The sequence below is a fragment of the Acanthaster planci genome, linkage group LG12 (assembly GCF_054643075.1).
Source record: "Acanthaster planci isolate LZ-2023a linkage group LG12, COTS_SCS, whole genome shotgun sequence".
NCBI classification, from domain to species: Eukaryota; Metazoa; Echinodermata; class Asteroidea; order Valvatida; family Acanthasteridae; genus Acanthaster; species Acanthaster planci.
The window spans coordinates 11,646,394-11,663,763 of record NC_141788.1 but is presented as its reverse complement, the minus strand read 5'-3'; the positions used below and the strand labels follow the sequence as shown (position 1 = coordinate 11,663,763).

The window sequence follows — 17,370 nt, the reverse complement described above, 5'->3', positions numbered from 1 at the left end:
CACTTGAAATGTGGAGGAGTCTATGGCACTCTACCTACCCAACGGTCCCTACATATGAAGAGTAGCACTGGTCTAAGTGGAGGTTAGCAACAACACACGTAATGCCAAGAATACTCTTTTACATATAAACAAGGAAGAGCATTGCAGATGTCTGCAATGGAAAAGTTTCAACAGTAAGCCCAAGATGCAGATACTGCTCTTACATCATGAATCCTGATGTAGTGGTGACTTGTTCATCTGAGCTTGACGGCCAGACTGGATTAGCAAATCTAATGGCTGGGGCTGTCCAGCGGGCAAGAGTGACTGATGCTGCTGGATGGTGTGGTCTTGTGATAGTGAAAAACGATGGGGCTATTGTCCCTCTCATGCCATCATTTTAGTCAGGTATCACTTCAGGACACGAATAGGGTAACAGAGTTTATCCACATAATCTACAGGATGTAAAGAGATGGAGAGTGCAAAGATATCGGAAGGATCAGGTGAGGGAGTCTGATCCTTTGTCAGAAAACCAATCAAAGGAATGAGGTGAACACTGCATAGCTTCCATCATAGACGGCCTTTGGCAAAGGGTAGAGCCTGTAGTTCACTGCCTCCTCTGGAAGTAACCATTGTCAGAAGAAAGGCCAACCTAACACAAGTGTGTGTAAGGGAGGCATTATGTAGTGTTCAAAGGAAGGATCTAATGACCAGAACAATTTCTCGACAAGGTGATGAAATGCCATGCTATTAGAGGTGGTTGAATTGACTTTGAAACCAACGAGTATGGCAGCTAGGGTTGACTTGTACATGAGTTGTAGATACTTGCAGCTCTGAATGAAAGAAGAACATAAGGAAGTCTGCTACAACACTCATAGGAGTGTTAGCTGGAGCCAAAGCCTGAAGTCAAAGCACATAACAAAATGCTAAACTCTGCTCTCACAAATTCAAAAGGTGGGCATATGACAGCCATGGCTGTAGCATTGCTAGAAAGTCCCTTTGAAGTAAACATACGCTCAGACAGTGTGCTGTATGGCAAGGCCACAGAGCAGAATCTGTGGTTATGTGGAGCCATGTTAGTGGGGGCCACAGAATGGTTGTTCTGCAGATCACAGGGTCGTACATGGTGAGCCACAGTGGAAATAGGTTTGTAACATTTCTTCTAGGGCCCCTTGGGGAAACTCTGGATTACAGTGTGCTACAGGGTGTGTAAAAACCCTAATTGCTTGAAGACCATTAGCTTTGGATGCCTAGGGATCTGGACTGGAGAGACAGCGGTAGGTCTGTGTCATGATGGTGAATTCACCTGGGCAGAGCTAAAAAGGTAGGAAGACTGCCCTGAAAAATGCTATTTGGTCGTTCCTGTCTGGGTACCAGGTGACGTAGTCTTGAATGCCAGTAGGTTTAGGCCTATAGTGGTCTTTAGAGATCACCAAGTAAGGCATGAACTCACCTCCAGTGGCCTGGGCGGGCCTGGCAATGGCAGCGAGAGCCACCCCAGAAGGCTATGACAGAGACTCAAGGTTGAGTCCATGTACCAATGGCATATTCACTGGGGCAGCAATCCGGGAAGTCGGCCTGGAAAGTGCTACTGTCTGGATTACGTATGGATGCCCACGCCATAGATGTTGGAGGCTAGGTGACATCTGCGTGTAACGGCCGTCTGGATAAGTGGGGCTGTGGGTCATGTTCATCCAAGGAGAGAGCCTGATGGACCACTGCAATACATGTACAGTCGAAGACAGATAAGAAGAGCATTGATAATACGAGGTAGTATTTATGACAAGGAAAATAATGTTTCTTTTTTTTTTTTTCGTTTTTTGTTTTTGTTTTCTTTAACTGATAACACAAGGTATTTGTAAAGTTCCAAGGACCTTATTACAACACTGATCCACTGTAGTTGTCTCAGAGACATTCTTCCGGAAGGCCCTAATTAAAGGGAAGGTGACGAGCTGACGTACAACATGTGTTGCCGGCACTGTATACACTGGGGCTGCTCCGTATTATAAGAGGGAGTGGTCTGGTAAGGCAAAGAGCCTACTTCACAACTGGGAGCCCTGTAGCAAGAGTATCCGAAGGCAGAGGCTGCAGACGTGGGGCGGTCTGTTGACTGGCATGGGCATAGTCGGTGTCTTCCTCTGGAAGGGAGGCTGACAGAGGACTGAGAATCTGGAACGTGTCATGGGGGGTGAGGACCAATGAAATCGGTGTCATCTTCAACCAAAGACATGGTCACCTGCTTAGACTGAAGTAAGGCTGTACTATAGTTGAGAGCTGAGGGTGCCCCGTAGATTGACAAGTTGTTAAGTGGAGGACTGTCAGGTTGGAGCGGACTCGTACGCACGCCTAATTCTGGCTATAGCTTAGACTATCTCCATGCATGAATGATCAAGCAGGGATTTTGGAAAAATTGACCCAGATGATTCCAGTCATGCTGTGTCTTCCTCTGGCGGAGCGGCTGATGGAAAGCTGGGAACTTGAATCATGTCTCGCTGAAGAAGACGGGGGTGGCAATCCGACAGAGTGAGGGTGCTGATGGAATCAACTTCGTCCTCCTTGGAAGACAATGCTGATTGCCCAGATGGGGTCAGGACAGTGCCTCGTTCTGAGCCATGTACAGTCCCGTGAGGAGCGGCCTGCTCCCGTGGGGAATGCCCGGCTGGTGCGATTTCAGTTTAGAACCCTGCCCTGTGTCATCATGGCTAACAGCCGGAGAGGGCAGAAGGGGGCTGGTCCGCAAGAAATGGGTCTGCGTTGGTGGAGGCCTGTGGCAGTCTGACGCCGAGGCGAATGGTGGAGGTCAGAAACTTCACTGATGGACAGGAAGGCTGATGTAGTATCGTCGTGAAGTACATCCAAGCCACAGAGGTATGTTTGTGGTTGTAGGAGCGGTGCCTCTTCTTGAGTTTTGAGGAATTTGATGAGGAAGAGAAGAGGAGTGCTTGTGCTTGCCTTTCCTGGTGATGGGCGACCCGGCGGCAGAGCTAGCAGATGGGACCGTGGGAGGCAGAACGTTAGGGTGCATTCCCAGTCGACGTCAATGGGAACTGCAGATTTTTGGGCAAAGGGACCAGGAGAAGAGAGGTCTGATGACCCAGTGATAACCAGTTGAAAACCCAAGCCGCAGATGGACTAAAGTGTCTTGAAGCCATGGCAGTGTAAAAATCCGGTAAGCTCCACAGAACCCAAAGAAAAAATAGTGGGTGCCGGGCAACGGTGCTTGCAGGGGTGCTCGGCCTGGTGACTTCGGTATCTGGGCGAGAGGGAGAAGTGGTCTTCTTAGCCGATGTCAACGGTGGGTGGTGCTCTTCAGTGTTGCCGGGGGAATGCTGGCTGGAACGCCACATGGATTCCCCTGGGCCATGTTGGGCAAAAAGCGTGGCGTACTTCACGACGATACTAGGATGGGCCCAGGAGACGTCTGATGGGGTACTCTCTTGGGAGTCCTGGCTGGCTCACCAAGCTAGCAAATAACCAAGGAACGCGGTCCTTGCCAGATCTTGGCGGTGTCCCTATTCGGGTCTTCCACAGTTGACCACAGAGCTTTCCTGTAAGCTCCATGGGGCCAGAACGAAGCAGGGGCCTGGCCAGATTTGGCTCAAACCCCCTGGTCAACAGCAAGGCCTTTTCCTCGTTCTGGTAGCCAGAGAAGACAGGGGACTATGACAGATCCTGACAGCAACCCCCTGAATTCAACCGGCTCAAACCTTGTGAAAAAGTCATTCTTTTGTTCTTTTTTGGAGGGGGCTGTTTCGGTCTTTGGTTGACGTGACATGAGATTAAATCTGCAGTTTTTCTCCATAGGTTTTGTACACGTTTTACCACTGAACACTCATCAGTGAGAAGTCGCCAACTTCAGTTCAAGATTACTATGTGGACGAAAGAGAAATTGTATATTTTACACTCTGTTATTCAATTTGAAATATACCCCCAAGAGTCAGAATATCAAATAATATTTCATGAAAATTTTTCAGTTTAAGCACAAATCACGTGACTTGAATTTAAAGGTCCAGTTGTTCTGCATAGGGGTTTTTAGCCAATTGACTTTGTATGTTTTAAAAGTAGCATTTTCCTAATTTAGCAAACTTCAATTGTCATCAAAGTTACGGGTAACAAAGACCCTGATACAAAAATTATGCCAATTTTATGACGTATTGATGATGTCACATTATTTACGGTTTTATTAATTTTTGAATATTTTATTTTTCCCCATTTTCATCAGCAGCCAATCTTCGGCACTCTGGTCAATCGGACTGATTCCACATTTGTCCACATCCATAATCCACCATGAAGAGAAGATCCCAGGGCAAAATCGTGAAAATGACATAGTTAGGAGTCACGTGACATGAGATTAAAGCTGCAGTTTTTCTCCATAAGTTTTGTACACGTTTTTCTACAACACACTTTTATCAATCTTAATGACCGAGTAGTCCTCAACTTCGACCATGAATTACTACCAGAACGAAAAAGACTAAATTTTCCTTTTTGTTTGATTACAAATATACCCAAGAGTGAAAATATCAAATAATATTTCATAATTTCTTTTTAGTTTAAATGCAATTCACGTGACTTGAATATAAAGGTGCAGTAGTTTTGCATGCGATTTTAAGCCCACTGACTTTGTTTGTGCATGTGTTAAAGGCACCATTTTGCTACTTTAGCAATTTTCAATCAATATTAAAGTTACAGGCAACAAAGACGCTGATACAAAAATTACACCAATTTTTATGACGTCATGATGATGTCATTCTTTTTTATTGTTTTTTAATATTTTATTTTCCCCAAAGGTTTTGTACAACTTTTTTCAACAGCCAGTTTGGGGCAGTGTAATCGATATGACTGACTGTATATGCATTTTAGGTGCAAAATTCAATGCCTTGTATATCCTGAACTACATGTCCGATTCGGCTGAAATCTTCCAGGTATCTAGTAAGGAAAGTATTAAAGACATTAGTTGACTTCATGTGTAGAGACATCCTCATGTGAAAAGTCACGTGACATGAAAATTGGCTTTCTTTGAAGCCCTTTATCTTCTGAAGTACATGACCCATTGGGTTGAAACTTTGCTGATATCTTGTAGGATACAGAAAGAACCTGTGGCAAGGCTCTGCCACAAAGATTTATGTCATGATGTCGTCATCGTAGTATTTATTATGTAATTTTGAATATTTATTCTGGCCCATTCATTTTGTACGTGCATTTCAAGGGGCATTTTGGTTACATGGAAGTGATGTGTTTTCATCAAAGTTACACTATGGGAAGACTTAAAGCAAAGTTTACTCTATTTCACTGACGTCATGATGACGTCATCTTTTGTTTTACTATTTAATTTTGACTATTTAATTTCCCACATTGACTCTGTACACTTTCATACGACCTTTTGGGGCAATTCGCAATCTTAGATCTAACTCCCAGTTACACTGAAGAAGGACCTTCAGGAAGAGATTGGTCCTCAAATAATGATGCCATGATGACATCATCAGGTATCTAACTACAATCAGTTGAAGAAGTTTGAATTTTAATGATTAAAAATCCATATAAAATCAACCGTGACTTCCCCCGATTTGGCGTTTGCGCTAAAGTGGTAGTAAAATTGAAATATTCATTTCATCAAATGTACATGAAGTCACATGACCCTTCTTTTCAGTCGAAATTGGAAGTGGCTTATCATTCAAAATTGGTGATAGATATGAACTTGCTTTCAAAGGTATTACCAAACATCAACCAGTTTGTGTGATCCCCAGGTCTTGCTCTTTACATCAAGTGATAGGGTAAATTTAGGTCCTTCGTTTAAGGTTTGTTTAACAACTATGTGTCATAACTATTAAGTCATCAAGTCATACAGTGAAGATATTTAACTATTTTTGACTGAAAAAAAGCAGATAAGCCCTCTGCATGCTGCAAACAGGCAAAAAAGCTCTTGCTTCTTCTTCCCTCTTCTACTGCTCAAAAGTCCATTTGTTTTGTGCACGCTTATTTTGTACATGACTTTAGTGCTTTTGAAACTTTGGATTTTCATCAATGAACAGCAATGTTCGATTGTCATCAAAGTTACACCAATCGCAGACCTTAATACAAAGATAACAAGAATGAAATTACATCATGATGACGTCATCAAATGATTTATTATTAAATTTTGAAGTTTAAATATTATGTTAATTTTTAAAATCCATATATCAACCATGTCCTCCCGCAACATTCTGTTTGCGGCAAGTGGCAAAGTAAAATCAGGTCTTTAATTCATCTTGTATGGGTCAAATCATGTGACTCTTCTGGTCGAAACTTATTTTTAATGGTGTTAGTCTCTTGGGGTACTGTATTCTTCAACACATCTTTAATAATGACGCAATTGTTGAGCCCCCTCTAGCGACAGGTTGAAAATTATGAAAAATGAATTTTCAGTTGATGTCTGTGGCAAAGTGTTTGGAATCGCCTGAACATTAATGGATATGATGATATTTACCCATTCCACACGTGTAAAATTTGGGGCCGATGGTGTCATCCGACCTTAAGATACAATAAAAAGTCCATTTATTGCTTTAAATTCAGTACAAAATCAGCCGTAAAAAATATACGCATTAATTGCCCAGATAATAGCTAACACATTGTAGTCAACAAAGGTATGCAAAAAACCCCGTTCTGTTGGCAGAGAGACAGATAAGCTTTTGTTTATTGGTAGGGTTGACACTGGAGTAGCTGGAATGAACCTCGTAGTACTGATGGTAAACACCTGCAGGGTGCACATACAAGAAACCAAAGATAACAACACGAAATATACACAAAAAGAACACTTCTACCAATAGATAAAGCCAGGCCACACTTTATTTACAAAGGAAGGAAAGGTGATCAAATTGAGACAGAACTGTGCAGCGTAAACGGAAGCTTGATGAATTGAAGATGTCTCGAAAGACATGTCTGTTACGTTACAACACTGAGAAAAAGAACGATCATAGTGGCAAGGCTGCGTTGCATTGTGGGAGGTCAGGGTGCACCACAGGTGATCAAATCACCACAGGTGATCAAATCTCTCCAGCTAATAAATAATAGGTACATAGGAAATTTGCATATGCAGTAACTGTTTGGGTTGGTAGAGCGTTGTAGGCTAAAGAGATTGTAAGTGTACTTTCATGGAATTTCTTGACCATTTTCCATCTGATTCATGATTTTGTATTCTCATTCCTGATAACTTGGCAATACTGTCTGCGTGTTCACAGATCAATACCCAAACCCAATCTGCAAAACTTTGTTTTCTGCTCTTAAACTTAATTGTCTTTTTATCAACATGTACATGCATGGAGTCCGAGACCCGACCTGACAATAAACGAATAAGGTAATAAGTAGTGACTTGTTTCCCTAAGCATTAATGATGTGCATCGTCAATTCACAGTGGAATTGGTTGTTGACAGCATTTGCATACATGTACAACGATCCTCTGTACAACATTTGAATAGAACCACACCATCTGCAGGATTGAGTTGCTGCTGAAAATTATAAATGTCCGACAAAAACCGGTAGAGAGTAGGTTTACAGAGCAGGCTTACAGAAAAGCTGAAATTGGCAATAAACATCTGGGGAAAAAAGCTGAATTCCCACACCCGTGCATCTAACTGGGGGTCATCAATCATGTGTATCTGAATTATTTGTTGTATCTGCTGATGCATAGTTCACTGTCAGGGGTTGATAGAATATTAGGCACATGTGCAGTAGTAGGCAAAGTCACAGCTCTTCCTGCAGACAAAATGGCAGGCACTGTGGCACCAAAAAATGTACCACAATGACAATCAGAATGTTGACTGTTCCATTTTCTGCAAAATTAAGAAATTTCTGAACTGATAAGTGACCCTCTGATGCTTCCAAAATAGAGAAATAAATATGATAATTTGTTTATGTGACAATCAGAATGTTGACTGATTTGCAAGACACCCATTCCTGTTCTTCTTGTACTTGGCATTTATTGAAAAAAAAAGTAAAAATTCCTGTCACACAGATTAAGTTGAAACTGGACAAAAAATTATCTTTAAGAGATAATTTTTCCTTTCATGGAAATTTCTTAATCACACAAGGAAATGCTTGGATTCCCCAATATTTGAAAAAAATAAATTGGCATGTCAGTGTGCATGCAGTAGATTGATTATTAATGTACATACATTTGACTGGTCTCCAATTCACCTGAAGTTTATGTGCATGTAAAGCTGTTTGGCATTGTTACTACATTCACTTGTAATAAAGTTTTGTTTGTGTACACATACAACCATTTTTTATTGGTTTTTGTTTATTTTTGTCAATACTTATGTCTTTTGTAATGACAAACTGTTTACATCTGGACACAGACTAGGCTCAGGCTTGAGCATTGTAGACTCAGCTGAGACCTTGATGAGGTGAACTTGGTGAAATCTTCATTTCAATTTCATTGTACTTTATCTGATCATTTATGGACTAGTCAAAGGTTGTAATATTTATAACCATTTTAGAGCAGATACAATTGTTACCTTTGGTGGTTCTGTTGTCATTTTGATACCACCTTGAAGGATGGAAATAGGGAACTCAGGATGTGGACTACTGCTCAGCCATAATCTGAAGTCTGGGTGGGGCTCCTCCACTTGAAGCTGCTCAACAAGTTTAGCCAATGCTGGCATCCAACTCAATGACAAGTGGCAGTTAGCAAGGAATACCCAGTTACCCTTAAATGAATAAACAATATTGCCACAGTTACTTTCATATTATTAGGTCACATGCAAAACTCCGACATGTATTCACCATATACATATTAACAAATTAGACTAACTAACGTATATAACGGAGGGCATTAACCAAGCATTTGTCTGGGTTTTACTTAATGTCACAGCATATGATTTATCATATGCATTAAACAAGTGAAGACTATATTCTCATTTATTTGACCCTTTTAAAATTTAAGTGGAAATAAAAAAGGAGGAAGTGATTATTTACTCAGTGATAATGAGGTTGGCACAGTGACATTGTCTTAGTACATTGTATTTTTTCCACCTCTAAAATTGCAAGTTATAGAACTTTAAGAAATCCTTCCTTTCATTATTAAAAAAAATGCCATGAGGTCTACATGAATGGAAAAAATTGCAGTCTTTCTTGAGGGTGCAAATAAATCTTAAATCTGTAAGGATTTTTTGGACACTTGGATCTCTGTCCTGAAATTGCTTTTAAAAGAATCTTGTTAATTCCCCAAATAAAACATTTCAAGAAGTTCTTGCTCTACAGCCCATTCCTTTTACAACATAAATTAAATTAACGATCAGAATTTGCATTCAGATGTAAAACTTGTACCTTTGAAATTAAATAATGCTAATTCTTACATTGATAGTCAAGAGCAAAAGCATGCAAATAGCTGCACTTGTCAATTTTCTGATAGTTTCAAGTATTAAGATGAAACTTCTCAGGTGTGTCTTTTTGTTCTTGGCCAAAAGTATTTCTTAGTGGTCCAAAAAAATTCTGTTTACTTTAGTTCTCAAACTCGACCAGTGAGTCTTGCAGGCACTGCAGTTGAGTCAATCTTTCATCAAATTGAGCAATGCTGCATTCCAAATGGAACACAAATATGTCTGTCCAAGGCACACCAAAGATTGAAAAATACAAATTTACAGCAGTCTGCTGTTCAAATTTTAATACAGGGCTTTTTAACATCAAATTTATGAATTGTACATATGAATGCAGTGCAATAAACTGAACAAATTTTAGTAAAACAATAAAATATCTGTGTTAATGCAACCAAATGACTAACAAGTATGGAATTAATTGTCTCTAATAATGTAGACTATATTCTCCTAATTTTATACTAAAAGGCAGTACAATTAGCTAATATGATAGATTTAGTAACCTCGTACTTCCAAACAAGTTGTACTGTGTCTGTGCATGAATTTATGAAATATATTTCATGTATCACCTCTCTGACACCTTCCTTTATCATACGAGTTGCGATTGGTGCCTGTCCCTGACCAAGTGAAAGTGCATGGAATCGATGAGCCATGTCACTTTGTTCTGCAAGCTGAAGGAGCATGCTTGTAGGATCCTATAGTAAGCATTGAAAAACAAAGTTGAAAAATGTTACTGGTCAAATACCACTGACCTATCCTGATATGAAAGTTGAAATACCTACTTAATACATGCATGCGTATTTTCAATTGCAAACATAAAAACTGTGTTTTCAAACCACTAAATAGTTTTCTGACATATTTTGGGGGCAACATCAAAGTAGCAAATAATTGTTTCAAAATTTAAATTTTGCATGGTACACATAATCTTTACCATAAAAAAGACAACTGAACTCTTAACCACTCAGTGCTGGGGTTCCCGGTACCAGATACCTCAGGTTTGTACACATAGCCAGGGGTGCCCGAAATTGGACAAAGGAGCTAGGCCTTTTAACAAAAGGCTGTACACAGAACAAAAGACCAAGCCGCTGGGAATTGCCATCATTTTTCACCTGGCATCAGCAGAGGTAATCCGTCACTGCTTTGAAACAGTATAAACACAAAATGGGACAGAGGGGTACCCCCCCAACAAGTCCAATCCGTATACACACTCCAGCCTATAGTTACTTAATACATCCCCTAGATGTCTGAAAAGAATTCCTGAGATACCAGTATAACAATGACCAAGACAGAAGTGGGAGGGGGGGTAGAGTAGCCACCAGACAGTCATTCGTGTGGGTGTAAGTATCCGGTAAATGAAGCTAGGAATTTTTGAAAAATTTTGAAAACGTAAAATCTTGAAAATCGTCCCGCATATATAAATTCCACCCAGCAGGAAGAGGTTAAACATCATGTAATCAGGAAAATGTGAGCATTCTGGTTTTTCTCCATTCACAAAAATACACGGTTAGTTACTGACTTGAAGTATTTTGACAAGTGGACTTACCACTCCAGTTGTGAGAACAAAAATTAGAGGTGTTCTTGTGTTTGAGTCATCCAAAACAGCTTTCATATCAAGCACAGGAGGTTCCACAAACCTTTACAAATATCAATAATAGATTTCTTTTGTAAAACTTATTTATGGGCTCTGTCTGTTAATAGCAGATATTTAATTCTACGTACTATGCCTTAAAAGTTCTACAGTGTAATTCAACTACCAGAATTAAACGCCATTACTGCAGTGGCATAACTTTTGTGGAGAGGCTCATTACATGCTTCTTTGACCAAAAAGGTGTTGTGATTTGCACAATGCACGCACGCGTCAAGCAGAATATGGGTGTGAGTGCAGTGCCTCCAAAGTTATAGTGTCTAATCAGATTAGTCTATGACTAAACGCACTTGCCCTACACAACACGGTGGTTGCACAAATGTAATTAGTGTAGATGAATCAGAGTAAGCTTCAGAGTACATTGTGTATTGGTTGAAATGTCAACAGAATCATTATTGAGTATTGGACATGTGATCTTTTAAACTCAAGATTGAAAATGTAAAGCTCTTTTTAAAGGCAGTAATTCAACAAAAGCTCTAAACACATGAAAACAAACAAGGAGCTGAACTGAAAGTCAACTACTAGCACATTTTGTTTCTACTTACTTGGATCCAAGATTGTTGACAATAAATGACCCGGCACAGAAAGAAACACGATCTGGACGCAATGATCGAATGATCAACATCCGCTGCAATTCATTGCAGGCACTATCCCACTCACCTGAAAACAGAACAAATGACCAACTGTGGCAATTACAAAAGGCTCTCAACTGAACTGGACAAAGGAGCTGGGCTGTTGCATTGGTTAAAAAAGAGATATTGAAAGTTATTCATAACTTTCAATATCATAGACAGTTCCCTGATCACAAACACGCAGTGTTGCATTAACATTTGATAATGACCGCTGGGTAAAAATGCACTGGCACCTGGATACAAGACAGTTTAATCCATTCCATAATTGGTCAAGAGTCTGTGTGTGCCATGGGACGCACAATGCGCCACATGCAGGCTAAGTCCATATATTAGGAGATTCTGCTGGACTACTTGTACAAGGAATATACCATAAAACGGACGTGGAGTGTTCTGGAAAATGAAGTACAATTCTTGAGCAAAATCCTTGGAAATTTACAGTATACTAGCTTCTTTTGACTCTCTGACTAAAATAGTATTTATGAATGGGAATAAATATGGGCTGATAATGCCCTCGCCTGTGGCTTAAGCTTTAGTTGTGTCTATTCTCCAGAGCCAGTCTGAAACGCATGTTTTGGACTGGTTAAGCACATATTTATTCCCCTATTATCTGTCATATGTCTAATTTGATGTCATTATTCAACTGAAAATCAACTACAATTGAAAATTAAAGAGGTTTGTCCATTTATAGAACACCCCAAAAGTTTTTCTGTTTTAGTTGCAATTGTTATTTGCACTCCATGTTATCTTATGTGTAATTTTGAGAATTTTTCTCCATACAACACTCAATAAAAACCCTAATACTCCATAAAGGTATTGAAGTCTAGTTTCCATATTGCTTTATAACTGCTGTACATGTCAACAAGAAAAATGTTAAGAGGCAGTCACAGAAATAATTGAAACAAAATGGCATTCAAAATTCTGAAATTCCTTGCTAGGTGGTTATATCATTTCTTGAATTATAGTGTTTAAACTCAATGTAGTTCATTTTTGGTCAGCTAGTTTATTGACAGCTGGTGTTGAATTTCTCAGTTATATGAAGAAAATAAGTGAAATTTGTGGTACTCTGCATGTTTATATGGGCCTATATACTGACAACTCAACGCAGACAGTTAATCACAATCTAACTTTGCAAACTGCATGAATATTTGCAATAGTCATGACAAAGCATCTTCATATGATTGTTAATCATTGGGGACTGTTTGGCAATGCTGATCGAGTCTCTTTAAATCAATATTGAAACCAGGATTTAATCAGTGCCCTAACTTTAACACTAAGGGTGTTTTCTTATACAGAAACCTTTTTATAAAATACTCTTTAAGAAATCCTGCATAGTACCACTGGTAAAACTGAAAGCTAAACAACATATCTCTATTATCCAGCAATACAGTAAACAGTGCAAGCTCATTCCATGTTTAAGTGTTAACAAACACTGGACTGTCATTTACAAGTGTAGAAACCTTAAAATTTATATTTCAACATGTTTCCACCAACTTCAACTAATTAAGCATTAATCAATGGACAGAGCATTAGACTTGCAATTTCTTTTTCTGTCAAACTTTGTTAATCACCAAAAATCCAATAACAATTTGAATTCTGTTTTTGTTTAGTTTTGTCAAATAAATCAAGTAAAATAAACAAAAAATGAATTTACCTGGCAACGGTGCTGTTTCTGGTTCTGAACTTGTATACCAAACATGCCAGTCACGTGGATACTGCTCAAAGGACTGAACTAGCCCATGAAAATTTGCCAATCTATGAAAAAAAAATTCCACCATAAATATTTTAAACACAGGTAATTCGATTATTTAAAAGGTCACAGATTCCTCTATAGGATCCTTCTGGTTGGGAAGGTCATGTGTCAATTAAGATTGAGCTCAAAATTCTGTGTGGTAAATGTCACACCAAGTTCTACACAAACATCGTATGTGTCACATATAACAGCCAAGAAATCTTTTTCAACATATTTCTCCCAGGAATTATACCTCTGAGCATCCAACAATCCCTCCTCTACTGACACAATTGACATGTCATTGTGAATACCTGGAGGTGTCACCTGGCCACTACCATTCTACTTTCCACCATCATTCACGTGACCTTCAACTTTAAATTTACAACATTTGTACATATATAAGAACAAAAATTCATCAGTATCAGTCAGTCTCTCAAAACAAAACCAGATCCATGTACAGATGAAAGTATGGGCAGACACATGGACAGTTTGACAGCCAAATGGAGGAATGGACAAACATGACAGGCAATTTCTCTACATGGATGATGGGGGTTAGGAAAGCAAAGTCCAAAGAAATGTAATAGTCGAATGCAATTGAAGAGATGCCGTATTAGTTAATCACAAATAAGCTACCGGTATCATGAGTGTTACTCATGTACAGGTATTAATCTTACATTCATTCTTATCTTTCCCTTGTCTTGAATACTATATTTTCATATATGGCCAAGATTGATAACATGACCAGCCAATAAAAATGCATATGCATATTTCCCTCATCCTTGTGTATATCACACTGTGATATTGTAGTAGCTTCGCATACTCTAATGGGAACAAATGTTACGCAATGAAGTCCATCTTCAGTTATAAAAGGCCAAGAAGCCTTCTCAGTTCACGTTAATCAAATCAGCTTGCAGTCTGCACTGCACTTTTACAATGTTCCTGCTGTGAATCCTGCATCGTTACCATGGTGAATCAAATATATGTAGATAAACAAGATATGTGGGCCATGGTGACATGCTTTTATTGTTGATTATAGAGATGTTTCCTTTGCTTTTGTAAATGCATTAGGTTGCAGAGGTGCTGCCCAAATATGTAATCATCAACAGGACTCTCCTGCATTGTTCCTGGCCACCTGAATGTGATCCTTTCATTTAGCTTCCACTGGCATCTAGCTGTCAAGCCACAGTTCAAGCATGGACCACTAACCAGACTACTTACATTAAAGGGTACCAAAAATTAAAAGCATTTAAGTCACGTAAAGTATTTCAAAATAACAATAAATACATAATGATTTCAAAAGATCATAAATTTTATGTTTACCCCATTAATTGTGACCCCTAAACTAATAAAAAGATTCTGAATTTCCCCACCAACAAAAACCCCTTTTTGGCCATTCATGCTCCCAGGCTGAGTGGATGATGTCATCGCCAGAACGACCACGTTGTGTTTGATGTAGCTTGGCCAACAGGCAAACACTGTCTGGGGAATTGAATTCTGACTTGAATTTACAGCCTGATTTACTATAAATGTACAAGACATATGCAGTGAGTAAAGTACTTTGGTAAAACATACTATTATTTCCTCTCAAATCAGATCTTAACAATTTCAACAACCATCCTAAGGGCAACAAATATAAAACGTTCTGAAACCTTTCTGTCTTATTCTAACTTGCGGTAAATCTAGTGCTACAGTTGAATGGACACAATAGGGAAAAAAACTTCTTTTTCTTTCTTCTTTGTTTTCTGAAAAGTTGATCGAAAATGGCTAAAACACATGATCCGTCATCACGGTAAAAAATCCATATTTTTTTACTTCAACTACTTTCCTCTCACAAAGAGAGTTGTTTATGGAATATCTAAGCAAAAATTACTTTTAGATTTAAAGGAAAGGTTAGGGACCATTGGTAAATGAAAAAAAATTATAAAATGGGACTTTATTCATTAATATCTTTGAAAGAATGTTAGTAACAGTCTTGGTTAATCTGTGACATATTTCCAATGAGAATACTGTAGGTTTTGAGAAAACAAAATTTTTTTCTGTCTTTAAGGACAGTTAGCCAAATATCACCTGCCAAACATATTTCATTTTAAATACCACATCTGGTCATAGGTACCAATTTTTGTATGTGGTTCATGTAGCTGTTATACATGTACATGTACGAGTCTGAGCTGATTTTCTCAAAGCAGTGATTTCAAAACATGAAACAAGTGAACAGAATGAGAGCTGGTGTGAATTTGAATCCTAAGATTGGCCAGTCTTGTATATCTTGTACAGTAAAGATAAATGGTGTTCCATAACTTCAGGTATTAGGAAAATGGGAAAAAGGGGAAAAGCAAAAATAGTGAACAACACTAAAACCAATTGTCAACAGTGCTATCTGGGCTGAACTCTGACTTACAGAAAGGCAAGATGTGCAGGTAAATATTTGCCAACTTTTTAAAGCCAAATGCAAAAAATATGGACTCTTTAAAGTCATTTGTTGAATATTTGAAAAATACTGTTCACAGCAATCTTATTGAGACATTCCAAGGCTCCACCATCAAGCAATTTTTCCTGAAATGCAATCTATGTACAGTGTACAAATTTGAGTTCAACGCCCACTCTCTCACCACAGACTTACACGACTTTCTTGTGTGTACACAACAAAAGGTGGTTTAAGAATGTGTACATGTCCACTGTCTGATATTTGGGAAACAGTCTACCAAATGTCCCTTTAAATATACAAAGTGACCCCCTAAAAATTTATTGTCTCCAACAATAATACAGGCATTTCACAATAGTGCGCCACCAAACATTTGTGACACGTTGGCTAATAATAATGCCGCAAGTCTGTAGACCCAGTGCGTGTTTGGAAAGGGTCGACAGATTTTGTGTGCGCTGTGATTGGCCAATGCATTGCAAACTCTTGGAGGCGCACTATTGTGAATCCTCCGTATTGTATAATTGTCAGAAATTGTTGTGTAGGAACATTATCATCAAAACTTAAAACGTCAATCAAATCTTTCAATTATGTGACACAACTCAGTTTTTCTGTCCAATAGGAGTTATACAGTTTATTTTTGAAATCCCTAAATTATCACCCAACGTATTTGATCCTTACTTCTTTAAAACTTTTTTCCACCCCTAAACTTGATACAGCTGATGCTTATTTCAAAGGGAAATAATTAGTTAATTGTGAAGTTTCAGAGTTTAATGAGTTTGTTTCAATGAATGCAGACAACCCGTGCAGTTTTCCCCGTTAGTATGTAACAAGGTGCTGATCTTGTTTACTTCTGAAACATTAACCACTTTGGTCGATTTCAGGACCCTGCTCCTCTGTCGATGGAAAATAGATGTTTTTAAATGACAAAACAGTGTTCAATTATTCAGCATCCACATCTGCAGGTCTTTCCACTGATCATGTATATTTTAAAGGGTGTTAAAAGGCGCAAACATACACGTAGCATTGTTATTGCTGTGGTAAATCATATTGGACAGAACAAAAATGCACTTATCTAAAAAAGATTATCCCTGCACTGCATCATCAGATTTAAATGAAAATTCTGTTTTGATAAGATAACATCCAAGCTTCAATTTAAAAAAATCACCAATTTTTTTCAGGATTAGTTTGGGGAAAATAAATGTTAGTTTTGGGCTGTGTTTTTTAACCACTCTATGTAGAGAGCATGATCATATTTGCACAGCCTCCAGTGTGAAATGTTAAGAAAATAGTAAGTTCTCACTGTTAATTTTTAAAAATTTAAGGTCATTTACTAACACATAAATTTCTTTTGAGAAATCAAACAAATCATGCAAACACTGACATATTACAACTACATGTACATGTACATGTAGCCACTTGAGCTGATCCATGAAGCAATGCGTTTTCCTGAGGTGAAGCTCATGACAAGCAGAACACTCCGAGGATCTCTAAGAAAAGCTACTTTAACAATACAAGTCAGCATTTGATTGCTCACCGAGAACACCTGTGTACGCAGAACAAAAATGCAGGCTGTTTTATATTGTATATCAATTGTTATGTGAAACAAATACTGCCTACAG

The 17,370-nt window shown here is 38.7% G+C and overlaps 1 protein-coding gene across 1 annotated transcript in view; it reads right to left on the bottom strand.

The window, feature by feature from the left end:
- LOC110980179 (dynein axonemal heavy chain 2-like) overlaps positions 1-17,370 on the bottom strand; it is a 281,550-nt gene that overhangs the window by 27,154 nt on the left and 237,026 nt on the right. Inside the window, 5 exon segments of the mRNA XM_022236585.2 lie at positions 8,466-8,657; positions 9,893-10,018; positions 10,867-10,957; positions 11,514-11,628; positions 13,252-13,352. Coding sequence (XP_022092277.2) covers positions 8,466-8,657; positions 9,893-10,018; positions 10,867-10,957; positions 11,514-11,628; positions 13,252-13,352 — 625 coding nt within the window.